This window comes from Hipposideros armiger, unplaced genomic scaffold (genome assembly GCF_001890085.2).
Source record: "Hipposideros armiger isolate ML-2016 unplaced genomic scaffold, ASM189008v1 scaffold_955, whole genome shotgun sequence".
Lineage (NCBI taxonomy): Eukaryota > Metazoa > Chordata > Mammalia > Chiroptera > Hipposideridae > Hipposideros > Hipposideros armiger.
Window position 1 is genome coordinate 499,801 of NW_017732305.1, and position 13,665 is coordinate 513,465.

General features: G+C 50.1%; 1 protein-coding gene across 1 annotated transcript in view; it reads left to right on the plus strand.

Annotated features, from left to right (window-relative positions):
• Positions 1-13,665, plus strand: part of TMEM132C (transmembrane protein 132C) — a 347,110-nt gene that overhangs the window by 114,576 nt on the left and 218,869 nt on the right. The window contains exon 3 of the mRNA XM_019630847.1: positions 3-293. Coding sequence (XP_019486392.1) covers positions 3-293 — 291 coding nt within the window. The remainder of the gene's footprint in view (positions 1-2; positions 294-13,665) is intronic.

Sequence of the window (13,665 nt, forward strand, 5' to 3'; positions counted from 1 at the left end):
TACTACGCCGTGCTCGCGGGGGACGAGCGCGGGGACTGTGCCGGCGGGGACGTCAGGAAGGACAACGCCATCCGCCCGGGGAAGGACGGCCTGGAGGGCACCACGTCCCACCTGCAGAGAATCGGCGCCGTGGGCCTCTACCCGGCCCAGGACAGCGCCGCTCAGCTCAGGGAGCTGCGTCTGGATGGCAATGTGGCCGTCTGGCTGCCCTCCCGGCCGGCCAAGCAGGGAGACGTGGTCACCGTCTATGTCACCGTCGCCAGCAACTCCACCGTGGACTTCTTCATCTTGAGGTAGGTGCCCACGCTGGCCCACGAGAGTCTTGGCGTGCCCCGGGGAGACTGGGCTGGGTGCTGGGGGGATGGATTCAGGAGGAGTCACACGGGAAGCCGGGAAGCCAGATGCCTCACCAGCTCCTCACCTGGTATCAGGGATGGGGCAGGGAGGGCAGAAATTGCATCCCAAAGAAGGCAGATGAAATGGATCACTCTCTTTTTTGACCTGGAATTACCATTGAATTTGGAGATGGGTATGATTCTTCCTTAGCTCTGAATTCTTCAGTAGATATGCGAACACTGTGCACCGTTTGCATGGTTGAATGTGTTAATACATGGTCAGGGAGCCCAAGAAAAGATATAAGCAGGGTGATGTCTCACTCTGGGTGTATATATGTGAAAAAAGCCAGAGAAAATACCCTGTTCCTTATTTGGTGGGGTTAAATATTGCCAGTGAGTAGCTGGGAAACCCCAGTGCGTGAGTCCAGTGTTCAGCAAGGGTTAATGGAATCTGCCCAACAGAAAATGATTCAGCAGAGGTATTCCATCTCTTAAGAAAAGAAAAACAGGAACTAATTTAAATCAACAAACAGGATAACCCACCTGCCATCACCACTGCTGCTTCGGCAGATTAAACCCACGTTGTAACGGGACGGCCCCGTCGCTCTGGGTGATGAATGGCTCCAAAGTTTGGCCGAGGAGCGCCTGTTATCTGAGGATAATTAATACTGGGGGGAAAGCCACTTAAAGCAAATCCTCTTAAAAATGTGGACCAGAATTTCACAATTATGGAAAAGCGTCTTTGATTGAGATTTGTTCAAAAGATAAAGGCGATAAAAATCAGGGTGTTTATTATAGTTAAGAAGGACTAAGGTTATAATGGCAGCTGTGCTTTGGTGCCTTTTAGAATAAAAATTAATCACATGTTGAATGAGTTGCTTGGGGAAATATTCACAAAATAGGATGGTACTATGTCACAGCACATTTCATTTTGGTTGAACTTTTGTGGTGTGACTTTAAGGAAGGTCATGTTGAAAGGTTCTGATGTCTTTACAAAATGCGTTCCTAGGTTTCAGTGCATTTCTCCAGGCGCCTTTTATTCCTTCGGGTTTGAATAATAATTCTCTTCTGAGGCACGTGTGTTGTCATCATCTTTCCTGCTTTTTCTCTCTGTGTTTGAGGAGACTGATTGCACCTGACCCTCCTCTGACAGTGGGTTTCGATCGAGGCCTTTTACAATGTGGTGTTCAGCCGCCTCAGGAAATCCCTCTTGTTTCATAAGAGATCAAATTCGCCCTCACGTGGGCACTTTTCAGCCCCCTGGTCAGCCAGAACCCACCAACTCTGTGTGTGGAGGGACAAGCTCCCTGTCACAGGCTGCTTGTGACTCACTGAAAAGTGTTGTTACCTTACAACTGCGGGGCCAGGATGGCAGCTGTGTAGATGAAAGGATCTGGGTTCACTTCCTCCTGCCATGGGTGGGAACGATTATGACCTGAAAAGTCTGAGGTTTGTTTCACCGAGTCCCCTAGCACCCTTGGTTTCACGTCATTCTGTTGCAAAATGACAGCATCCGGCCCTGTCTTTGGAAAGCAGAGGCAGAGATGGGAACTGACAATATGGCCAACAGGTCGTCAGATTCCAGAGTCCTAAGTAGCGCCCTAGGTAGCACCCCGTTGTGCTTATCCTGAACTTCTCTCTTCGGAAATGCAGGCTTTCTGTCTTCTGGGCTGGGAATGGCTGCGCCGCGGGGTCCCTGGGTCTGAAATGCAGGGGCCTTCAGCTCCAGGTGAGCAGTCAGACCTGGTTCCCTGGAGACAAGAGCTATTTTCTGTATTTTTCATTGCAGGGACAAGCATGGGGGTGGGGAGCACAGGCCCTGCCACCAGCTGGCCTCGGCTCTGATCCTGTCTCTTCCTCTGCCTGGCTGTGGCTCTACAGGCACGTCATCTAACCCTGGGGGCCTCCGTGTCCTCATCGCTAAATCAGATGGGAGTCAAGTACCTCCTGCCACACGGCTGGGAGGACGCAGTGCACGAATATTTATTTGTAAGATGCTCTTAAGTGTCTGGCGCATGAAAAGTGCTTATGTGAATGTTGGGGATTACTAACAGGGTTGTTTTTAAACATCCATCAAAGTTTCCATGAGCACTGGATTCTGTTTTCGCAGTAAAAGGACCTCGTGCCTTGCATACAACATCGACTACCCAGTTTGTACTCAAAGCTACACTGATTTTTGTTGCACCGTGATGTTGTTTAAAGAGGAAGCAGTAGGGCCGGCCGAGAGGCTCAGTTGGTTAAGAGCTCGCTCAAGAGTGCGAGCTCTGAGCAACAGCGTTGCCGGTTCGATTCCCGACCTGAGCTGAGCTGCCAACAGGTGGCAGGATGGCTCAGCTTAAAAAAAAATAGGAAAAAGTATATATAATGACGAGAGCTTTTGGAGTACAGAGAGTAATGACAGCATGTCTGGGCCGGATGCTGATTGGTGCCGCGACTAGCGGCAGCCCCGTTTCCGCATTCTGGATCTTCTCTGCCACCAAAGTCCTGCAGAGCAGTGACCAGGAACAGAGTCAAGACCGACTCTAAGGCACCGGCGTGAAGGATGCGGCTGCCATGTCTGGGATGCAAAGACAGTGGGAGAAGTGGGTTGTCTCTTTTCAGATGCCATATTGAATTTAAATTTTTACAGTAATTGTTTTAAGAAACACCTATTCAGTCAGCCACTGTGGAGAAGGTGGCAAAAGTAACAGAGTCTGTATGAGGCTCAGCAGAAGTTTGGGGAACCCCAGCCTTTCTTCCCTGGGAGTGTGGCCGCTCATGCAAACCCACGCCCATCCAGCTGCCTCTGCCCACGGATGCTGGTGAAATCACAGGAGACATCACGTAGCCCATCCCTGGGACCACGCGACTGGACAGTTCGTGCAGAAGGCCCTTGAGAGCTTTCTCCCGACGGTGAAACCCACACACGTTCTCCATCACCTCGCCCTGTGGCGTCTCTTACAAGGCCATGGGCTGTGGAGACAGCCTGACTCCTGGGGAATTTTATAGGGTCATTAACATATAAACATATATGGAAACTTGGTCTAAGCGTCCTCTATCAGATCATTTCCATAAATGATACTCTTCCATAGAAAAAAAAAAAAAGGATGCAACATAGATTTAATTCAAAGGCCAGCTCAGTTATGGATTTATGTCGAGCCGGTTCCTGAGACTAAGGCACGGTCTTCCATTGTAACTAATTCAGAACCCTGCGACGCAGTGATTGGAATTAGAGATGCTGAGAGTCATAAGAGTCCTTCCTCGCTACAAGATGAGATTATGATGCTACCATGAGTTTCTGCATAGTAAATAGTCACGTCTCCGTGTCTCGCAAAGAAAGAAGGTGATCAGCATACAGAGCGGTTTAGTCTGCACCAGGGTTTCCCCACCTGGGCACTGGGCTTTCCGGGCCGGATAATGCTTTGTCGGGGGCTGTCCTATGCATTGTGGGAGATTCAGTGGCATCCTTAGTCTCTACCAACTAGATGCCAGGAGCACCGCCTCTCTGGTGTGAAACCCAAATGTCCCCAGGCATCGCCAAATGTCCTCTGAGGGACAGAATCACCCCGATCGACAACCACTGGTCTACTTATTTGACATGCAAAGAGCACAGCTGCCCGGATAGTCCGTGTGCAGATTTGAGTGGGAAATGAAGAAATTCCTTAGGGCGAAAGCTGCTGAGACGGTGTGTCCTCAGGTTCTCTTCTGACAATGAGCATATGGGTTCCATGATTATATTCCTTCCCTACCAAGAGCTAAGTGTCCGATCAATAGAATCAATGAGCTATCGAAAGATACAAACCATTTTGGAGATTACTGAGGAAGAGAGAAGACACTTGGCTTCACCGTCCTGTGTCCGCGTGTTTCTGGATTTCCATGAACCTCGGGTAGCTGTCTCCAGTCCTGTCAGCAGGTTGGTGGCCCAGCCACCAACCCCACCCTTCAAGGCCGCTGCCCCCTCAGCTCACGTGACCGCTCCATCATAAATAAAGTTAGAAATCCTCCACCTCCTTTTCTGCTGGGTCTTCTGGGCCTTGTGATGTTTTTCAAGAGTAACTGACAGTAGTTCAGTGATTCGCATGGCTGCTTTGCCCCTTTCTGGGTAGGGTTTGTGTGCCAGGACTGTTAATGGAGCCTTCAGGGCATAAATCCTAAGAGATGATTTTTCTTTTTAAAGTAAAACGCTGTGAGTGAGGAGAGGGTGCTCCCAGAAAACGGAAGCGCCCCACCATTCATAGCAGGCTCAGTAAATCGGGGGGCAGTGAGGTGCTCTGAGCTGGGATGCAGAGGCCGGCGCGCTGGCCTCGCCCAGGGACCTACAGACTCATTAGCCCCGTCCTGGTTTGACTGGCAGATCAAACCAGATAATGGCATGCACAGCCATTATGGCTGATAACGAATGCTCCCCCAACCAAATCAACACAACGTCTGTGAGTTTAACAGCCACTCTATGTCCTCAGCATCTTCCAATAAATAAATAAAAAGGGTGAGGGTTGGAGGCAGGGAAGAAGCTTTTAAGGAGATGTGCGAAAGTGCCATTGTGTGCGGGGATGTGGGAAGCAGTGTTGTTTTTCCAAGCAGGATGAGGTTGTCCGTGGGTTCATTTCTAGAACCTAAGTGTCAGACAAGGGAACGCGGGCTGAGTTCAGAGACGGGCTCTCACGTCCTCTAAAAGGATGTTGTGTTTTTAATCCTTTACAGACAAACCTAGTTCCCAACCAGCCCAGGGCGAAGGGCAGAGTCCTGGGGTCCCACTGGGGTGTGTGGGAGGGGGTTCATGGGGCCCATCTCTGCAGTAGACTGAAGCCAGTCATGGATTCAAAACTGAGCCTACACAAAGTACACAGATATTCATGGCAGCGTTATTCATAAGAGCCAACACGTGAAGGCAACCCAAACATCCCTCAACGGATGAATGGATAAGTCAAATGTGACATGTCCCTATAATGGATGTTATTTGGCCCAGGCAGGAGCAAGTTACTGACACGCTACAACATGGGAGAACCTTGAAAGCATGATGCTGGTGGCAGAAGCCACACACAAAGGCACATAATGTGTGACTCCATGTCTAGGAAATGTCCAGAGCAAGCCAGTCCATATGGACAGAAAGCAGATGAGTGGGTGCCCGGGCCCCGTGAGAGGGCCAGTGGGGAGTTATGCTAATGGACTCGGGGTGAAAACCTCCTGGGATTAGCTGGTGGTGATGGTGACGCAACTTTGTGAATGTACCAGGCACCACTGAACTGTACGTATACTTAGAAAAATACCCGCCCCCCCCCCAAAAAAAAAGATATCCCAAGAGATGATGTGTAGCCTAGAAAAAATTGTTGACTTTGGCCTTTCTTTATAACCTCTAAACCAAACATTAATCTAACCACACATTAAACATCAAACCAAATACTTTTTTTTTTTTAATCTAGTCTATGGAGACTTTTTCCATCAAAGTGACCACATGTTTGTTGAGCTGGCTTTCCCACACTAAACAATATTCTTAGGATCTTGCCAGGTTGAACCTTTCTCCACCGATGCTCACATATTGGTTTGTTATACTTTGTACCATGTCACATTTCGAAGCCACTTCAGCGTTTCCAGCTAATGAAAATGGCCAAAGCAGGAACCAGCTGGCTTAAATCAGCCATGCAGCTGAAAGTGGCAAACTCAAACGTCTGTACCAGCTAGCGAGGGGTTAGATGAGTGAATCTATAGGGAGGGGACATGGGGTGCGAAGAGCTCACTTGAGAGGGCCTTCACACCCCCTGAATCTTGTACGCCCACCCCCAACCCGCATATTATGTAAACATCCTTCTAAAGCACAAATGGGGGCCCATGTCTTTCTAAAGGGAGCAGAGCCTTCTCGACTCCCAGGACCTGAGGCCATGCTGGAACCCGAGACCATTGCAACCACCTTTGCTGGTTTTGCAGAGAAGCTGGAAGTGTGGTCCTGTAAGGACAACCTCCTGTTTCACACCTGTGGACGACAGAATCACTTCTCAGCCATTGCCGTGCAGGCCGGGGACCTGCTTGTACCCAGAGGCTGCCATGTTTTGTCCACTGAGCTAAGTCAGGGCTCAAAGCAGAAGAATGCTTTAGCTTCTTAAGACTTCTGTAACAAATTGTCCCAAACCGGTGGCTTTAAACAATAGAAATGTATTTTCTCACAGTTCCGTAGCCAGAAGCCTGAGATCCAAGCGCCGGCAGGTCCCTTTGCAGGCTCCTGGGGAGGTTCCATCCTGACCTTTCCAGCAAGTTCCTGGGGTTCCTTGGCTTGGGGCTGCCTCACTTCACTCTCTGCCTGTCTTCCTGGGGACCTTCTTTCTGTCTCTCCTTGTGCCTGTGGGTCTCAGTCCCCCCCACTTTTCTCTTATAAGGACATAGCCGTTGGACTTGGACCCACCCTCATCCAGAATGACCCCATCTTGAGACCCTTAACTAGTGACACCTGCAAAGACCCGGTTTGTGAATCAGGTCACATCCTGAGGTTCTGGGTGGACGTGACTTGGGGAAGAGGCGCCCTTCAGCCCACTGCAGAGAGGCTGGACGGCCGGAGGCATCTCGGAGCCTCCAGGTATGTCATCCTTGGTCCTCGAGAACGGCTGCGCGCCCCTTGGTAGTTCCCGCTGATGGCCCCTGTGGGGGGAAGGCGACCCTATAATGGGAACCCCTGCCTGTGTCATGTGGAGAAGAGCCCTTGTGGGCTGGAGGAGGCGAGACCTGCGCCCTCAAATCCAGCCCTCTAGTTACTCAGCACGGCCTATGCGTGTGCCGGTATCCTTCATTTTCAGGGAGCGCGCTATTTTCTGATCCCATTTATGTCTGAGGAGATGAGAAACCCTCAGCAGCGATTCCCAGATACCTGGCTTGCCCCAGAGAATTGTTGGCTTTTCCTTCCCGACCGGGCACCAATCTGCAGGGTCAAGGGGAGCCCTCGGGAATGACCGGACTGTTCCCAGACTCATCATGAGAGGGGGAGACCCTAAAACGCCACCGAGTTTGCCCTGACTGCCCATGTGGAGCTAATGTGGAAGATTCCGGAAACTCATTTTCCCACACTCTGTCTACCATCCATTTCCCTGTCGAGTGTGTCTGAAGGAGAGGTTTGTTTTCATTTTCTCCAGCTTGTCTTTTTCAATGGATTCTTCTGGAACGGAGAAAAGGCACAATTTCCCTTCTGCTTGGGAAGAAGTGAAGGAATAACGTTTCCTGCCCAGCGCCCCCTCCTCGGTTCCCCACAGCACATCTGGGTTGCCAGGCAGCCCGGCGTCCCTGCAACATTTGAGAGCGATTTGACTGTTGTGGGAAACGTTTAAACGTAAAATTGACTCCAGCTCTGTGAAAAAGAGAGAGGAAGCAGAGCCCTCCTGACCGAGTCCTGCCTCCTTTGTTCCTCATTCTTTTACCCATTTGAAAGCCATCTTCATTTTCGAGTTCCCCAGATCACAGCTTTGTCTGCTGCAAACACTTGCACGAATGCGTCAGTGGACCTGTGACATAACAGTCCCTTTCCATCTGGACGTTTTTTGGAGACGCGAGGCCAGTGAAGGGCTTGAGTAATAATTGCAGTAAGAGTGTTGGGGATTGCAGTGTTCCAGTCTACTGGGGTGTGTGCAAGTGCCAATTTGCTGGTACTTTGTCTGGTGTCATTACTCCAGGGTTCCTAAGTATCGGAAATCTCGCAACCCCAAGCGTTATTAGCTATATCAAAATCTCACATGGGGGAGAAAAAGCCTACCTGTTTCAAAGCATTCCGAGTGCAATGTTTTAACACCGTTCTTGGAATCTCATTGTTATTTCAGCGCTCATTTCCTATGTCCCTAGAGACGTTGAATATCTTTTCTAGTATGTATTAGTCCTCTGTGCTTTCCTCAGCGCCAGCTGAGCACCAGTCTACTTTCAGAAGCATGGTGCCCTTTTTATTTAGAAAGGAGGGGTGCTGGAAATGGGGGACATCACAAGAAAACAGGAGGATGGAGTAGGAGGGGACAGCCGGAAGCAGGGAGGTGGGCCGTGGCCCTCAGGGCCAATTGCCAGCCATTTCCCCAAATGAGCCTAGTGACCCCACTTTCCCCATCGCTGGAACCCCACCATCCCCCTATTTTCTCCCAGATGGGATCCGTGTTCTTAGGGCCTGACCTTCCTACCTTAAAGTAATGTCAACTAGGACATTCTTCCTCTGTCATCTGACCTTGAGAGCATCCAGCCAAAAAGACCAGAGTCCCTAGACCTGGACGGTGACTGTCACTGTCACTCAGGTGGAACCCCCTGTGAGGACAATGCCTAGAAGACGGCAGAGACCGTGCCCCCACATTGACCTAAAATACCAGCACCCATTGGCGTTTTGCTCTGGCGTCACTGTCACTTTGACCATGCCCTCCTCAAGAAAGCTTCTCTTCTACTGAGTTTTTCAGAGGGAGCTTTAAAAAGTGGCATTCGCTCAACAACAGAAAGGAATGCAGTCTTTTCAGTGGCTCTTACCCAGTGCTGCCTGGATTGGACCCTGAGAGTCCAAACACGGCTCTTTCTGGGACTGCTGGTTGGACGGCCCTACTGGGCTTCTAGACGGCCATGTTTCCATGGTGGTCAGCGAGTCATACACTCATCCTCGTGCCATGCAGCCCTCTCCACAACCCATTCTGGGATTCGATTTCTCTCACCCCATCGCCCGACTCCCTTCGTATGTGTTACAATGCTCCTGCTGGCTCTCTACATGGTGTCCCCCAATGGTTCCCAGTGTGCGCCCTGCTTAGAGTTTAAAGGTGGTCTTCTCCTACAATGAAATACCACCTCACACCTATTAGGATGGCTACTATCAGAAAAACAGAAGAAAAAAAAGCTGTTGACAAGGATGTAAAGAAATTGGAACCCTTGTGCACTGTTGTTGGGAACGTAAAATGGTGCAGCTGCTGTGGAAAACAGGATGGCTGTTCCTCAAGGAACTGAAAATAGAATCACCATATGACCTAGCAAACCCCACTCTTGTGTGTATACCCCGAAGTATTGAAAGCAGGGTCTCGAAGAGATGTTGGCACTCCCACGCCCACGGCAGCATTATTCACACTGGCCAAGAAGTGGAAGCAACCCAAGTGTCCATCAATAGGTGATGGGTACGCAAAATGTGGCCCATCCACACAATGGAGTATGAGTCAGCCTTAGAAAGGAAGGGAATTCGGACGTATGAAATGACAAATCTGCTCTCCCCACCGCCACCCCCCAAGGGGACATTGGAAATACCTGGAGACATGTTGGCTTTCAAAGGCGGGGAAAAAGCTTCTACGGGTATCTCATAGGCATAGGGCGGAGGTGATGCTAGGTATGCTACAAAGCACAGGACAGCCTCCCTCCCCCCAACAAAGACCATTCCAACTCAATGCCAATCACTACTGCTGAGGTTGAGAACCCTGAGGGAAGCTAATGGTTGATCACACGGGCATCTCCACAACCATAGATTATAATCGCTTGTCTCTACGGCTTACGAGCCAGCTGTGCTCTCAGTGAATCATTAATTTCTCCCGTGAACATGCGCTGAGAGCTGTCTGTTGCCCACATAATGGCTTTGTCTGGCAACTTGAGGAGCTCTGCTTCTTTGAAATGCTCCTCTCAGACGTTGGCGGCAGATGATATGGCCACAAGCCACTGCAATCAAGGCCAATTTTCATGTTCCCCAAAGAGCAAGGACCTAATCTACTTAGTTTTATACTTAGCAATAAGTATATTCTAATATCCCTTCTTGAAGAAAAAAAAAAAGAAGAAGAAGAAGAAAAGGGACTTTGATAACATCAGAGAAGCATGTTCACAGACGGAGTTCATCCTTGAGAACACAGGGGCAGAAGAAGTGCCTCACTTCAACGGCGAGCCATTTCACTAGCTGCTAATGAGCACTTCCCAGGACTGGCTCCGTCGGCTGGGGACTGGCTCTCCAAAGTGATGGATCGCTGTCAGCCTTTCTCAGATGGAAGAGCTAAAGGTTGCTCCTAGCTGACAAACCCAGCTATGCCATCCTGAGATGAGGGTCAAACCTGGCAGCCACGTCACATGGACAGTGGGAAGGCGCCATTTTCACTTCGCCGAGCTGTTGCCTGCAGGGTAGGGGAGTACCTGGACCTTCTCAGTAAAAGCACGGGCTACAAAATCTCTAAAGAGTCCCAGAGGCTATTTATGTGCCCCCACCACCTTCTTGGTCAGCTTGCGATGGCTATTTAACTGGCCATCAGCCCCCCCCCTTACATTGGGGAATAATACTTTGATATAATAAATGATAGTTGCAGCCCACTGTGCTTATCACACCATGGCTGTTCTCAAGATTCAAGACCTAACAAGAACACGTTATCCTGCTTTCCCCAACGCAAGCGAGAGCCTCGCGCGGATGCAAAACCAGAGACTGAACCCTTTACCTTTTGAGTTGGACAAGAAATGTGGACGATTGTTACCAGGTTTCTTCTTAATCCAACAAATTAGGTAGTTTTCGTAAACTGAGGGTGAAGTGAGAAATAGCACTGGATGGCACCTAGAAGGAGCTGTTTGTCGAGGGGACCCTGACAGGGTCCTGGAGCCTTGGCAGAGGTGCCTGAGAAGAGGACAAGCCAGAAAGCCAGGGCGCCTTTTCTCTATCTCGGGACAAAACCCAGGAAACCAGTCAGATCTTGGAGCGCCCCTGTGCCCAGCGTGGAAGGAAGGGGCAGGAGGGTGGAAAGGGGGTGAGATGTGTGGGCAGAAAGGCCTCAGCCCCACGCAGCTTCCCAGAGCTGTATCAAGGCGCACAGGAGCAGCTGAGAAGAGACCGCAGTGCTGCTGTCAGGATTAATGGGCGCCTCGGTGCCCTGCCTGGGAGGTAGCCCTGCTGATGCGGGAATTGTCCCTGGATGTACATGGGCCTAGAGAGCACTGTAGACAGCTAGCAGATACCAGGGTGGCCCGATGCCACAGGGACTGGACGCCCCCACTTACCCCAACCCCCAGAGAATGGAGATGCCCCTGTAGAGACGGGAGCCTGTCATCTAGGTCACTGTCACCTGCAGTGAACAGCCCTCAACCAGCAGTGGTTTCCAGCAGTGGTTCCCCCACCTTGAGTGGGTCTTTCAAAGACGGATCGCCAGACCCCACTCCAAGGGTTCCGATTCAGTGAGCTTCTGGGTCAGTGGTGGAGTTGGGTTGGAGAGCTTTCATTCCTAACAAGTTCCCAGCTATTATGGGATGAATTCTGTACCCCCCAGGACCTCAGGTGTGACCTTGTTAGGTAAAAGGGTCACTGCAGATGTCATTAGTTAAGAGAGCCGTACTGGAGTCGGGTGGGTCTCGATGCAATAGGAGTCATGCAAAGATGAGTCCTATCTATATTTCTCTCTCTACCTATCAATCAACCAGTCAATCATCAGTCTATATCTATATGTACACGTACATATAGATACATAGTTTTAAAATTCTTTGATTAAAAAAAAAAGCGTTGGGCCGGCCGAGTGGCTCAGTTGGTTAAGAGCTCGCTCAAGAGTTTGAGCTCTGAGCAACAGCAGTTCGAGTCCAGCCCGAGCTGAGCAGCCGCTGAGCTGCCAACAAGTAGCAGGATGGCTCAGCTAAAATACAAACAAACAAACAAACAAAAAGCGTCAGTGACTGAATCCTACACTAGTCCCGTTACATCAGATTCCGTGGGGATAACGCTGGAGATGAGTCGTGTTTTTAAAAACCTTTCCAGGTGATGCGGATGAACAGTCAGACTGAGACCCCATGTCTCCAACCTCATTTTTCGTGCCTTTCCCATGCCCGTACGAAAAAGCCCTGCCTCCTTCCTGTAGCAACGCGCAGAGCTCATTCCAGCCTCAGGACCTTTGCACTGGCTCTCGCCTCCTCCTGGGATGCTCTGTCTTCATCGTCACAGAGTGGGCTGCTTCTTGCTGCTCAGGATTTGGCTCAGGTTGCGTCTCAGCCCCGTTAACCTTCCTTCCAGCTGGACACGAGTTCAGCCTCGCTCAGTTCTCTGGCGCATCCCCTCCGTGCCACAGTTTTGTCATTTACCATCTTTGTGCTACCCCTGTAGGGATTGGCAAACTTGAAATTACCCCTCGGTGATCCGTTCCTAGCCATGTCTGTGCTGTTGCATTCCTCACAGCATTCCGAGGGGCGTCCTCTCAGGGGGAAGGTCATTGACATAATGAATGAAGATGCTATGGTGGTCTGCTGGTGTCTGGGTCCTAAGGTGAGCTTGTGGCTGCGTGGGCAGCGTTGAGGATCCTGAAAAGACACCGCTGGGGTTTGCAGGCAGCGGCGGGTGGACTGGTCATGAATTCAATGAATTTACAGATCCTGTTTTCATGCGCCTGTTAAGGCTGGGGACAGTTGCTTTAAAGGGATTTGTGAGGCTGACACGGGTGTAATCTTAGATTCTGGCTTTCCAGTTGGGCCACAGTCAGCCAGTTGACTCTTAGAGGAAGAAGTCACCTCAACGCTCCTTTGCCTGAAGGGAGTCGCAATGAAAATCTCTCCTGTTGGTTCAGAGTGAGGGCTTGGCGACCTGTGCATGGTTCCCCCTCCTTGGCACAGACAGGATTTGGTGAGTTTTCTTTTGTCCCCCTGCTGCGTTTGAAATGCAGCTCCTGCAATTGACTGGAGCAAAGATCATTAAGGGGTCTTAAGTCCAGACCCAAAGAACTCATTAAGAAATTCACATTTTTCAATCCGTCAGGGAGAGAGGAAACCAAAAGGAAGAAATTTTATATAAAACTGTACAGAGGCAGAAAGGCCATCCTATCAGGTTCTCCCTCCCCTGAAGTGAACTGAAGCCGCGAAGAGCATTTACTCAGAAAAGAATGAAAAGTTGCCGGGATCTGGAAAAGTCGTGCAGAATTCTGAAATTCAGTCACCTGGCATGGCTGCTTCGTCCTTAATTCTTGAACTGTCTCCAAAAAAGCAGGCGATAGGCCTGTTGCTATGGAAATTGCTGACCTTTTTTTCTTCCTTCTTCTTTTTTTTTTTTCTTTTGCATAAGGGAAGTTAAAGAAAATGTTACTTTAAAAAACACCTACGTGGGCCGGCCGAGTGGCGCGATGGTTAAGAACTCGCTTGGGATGCCAGAGGGCCCTGATTTGGATCCCACATATGAGGGCCAGTGACACTGCCCTCTTGCTATGGAAATTGCTGACCTTTTTTTCTTTTTTTTTTTTTTTTTTTTTTTTTTTGCATAAGGGAAGTTAAAGAAAATGTTACTTTAAAAAACACCTACGCGGGCCGGCCGAGTGGTGCGATGGTTAAGAACTCGCTTGGGATGCCAGAGGGCCCTGATTCGGATCCCACATATGAGGGCCAGTGACACTGCCCTCTACAGCTAAGATGCTGAACAACAGCTCAACCTGGAGCTGGGCTG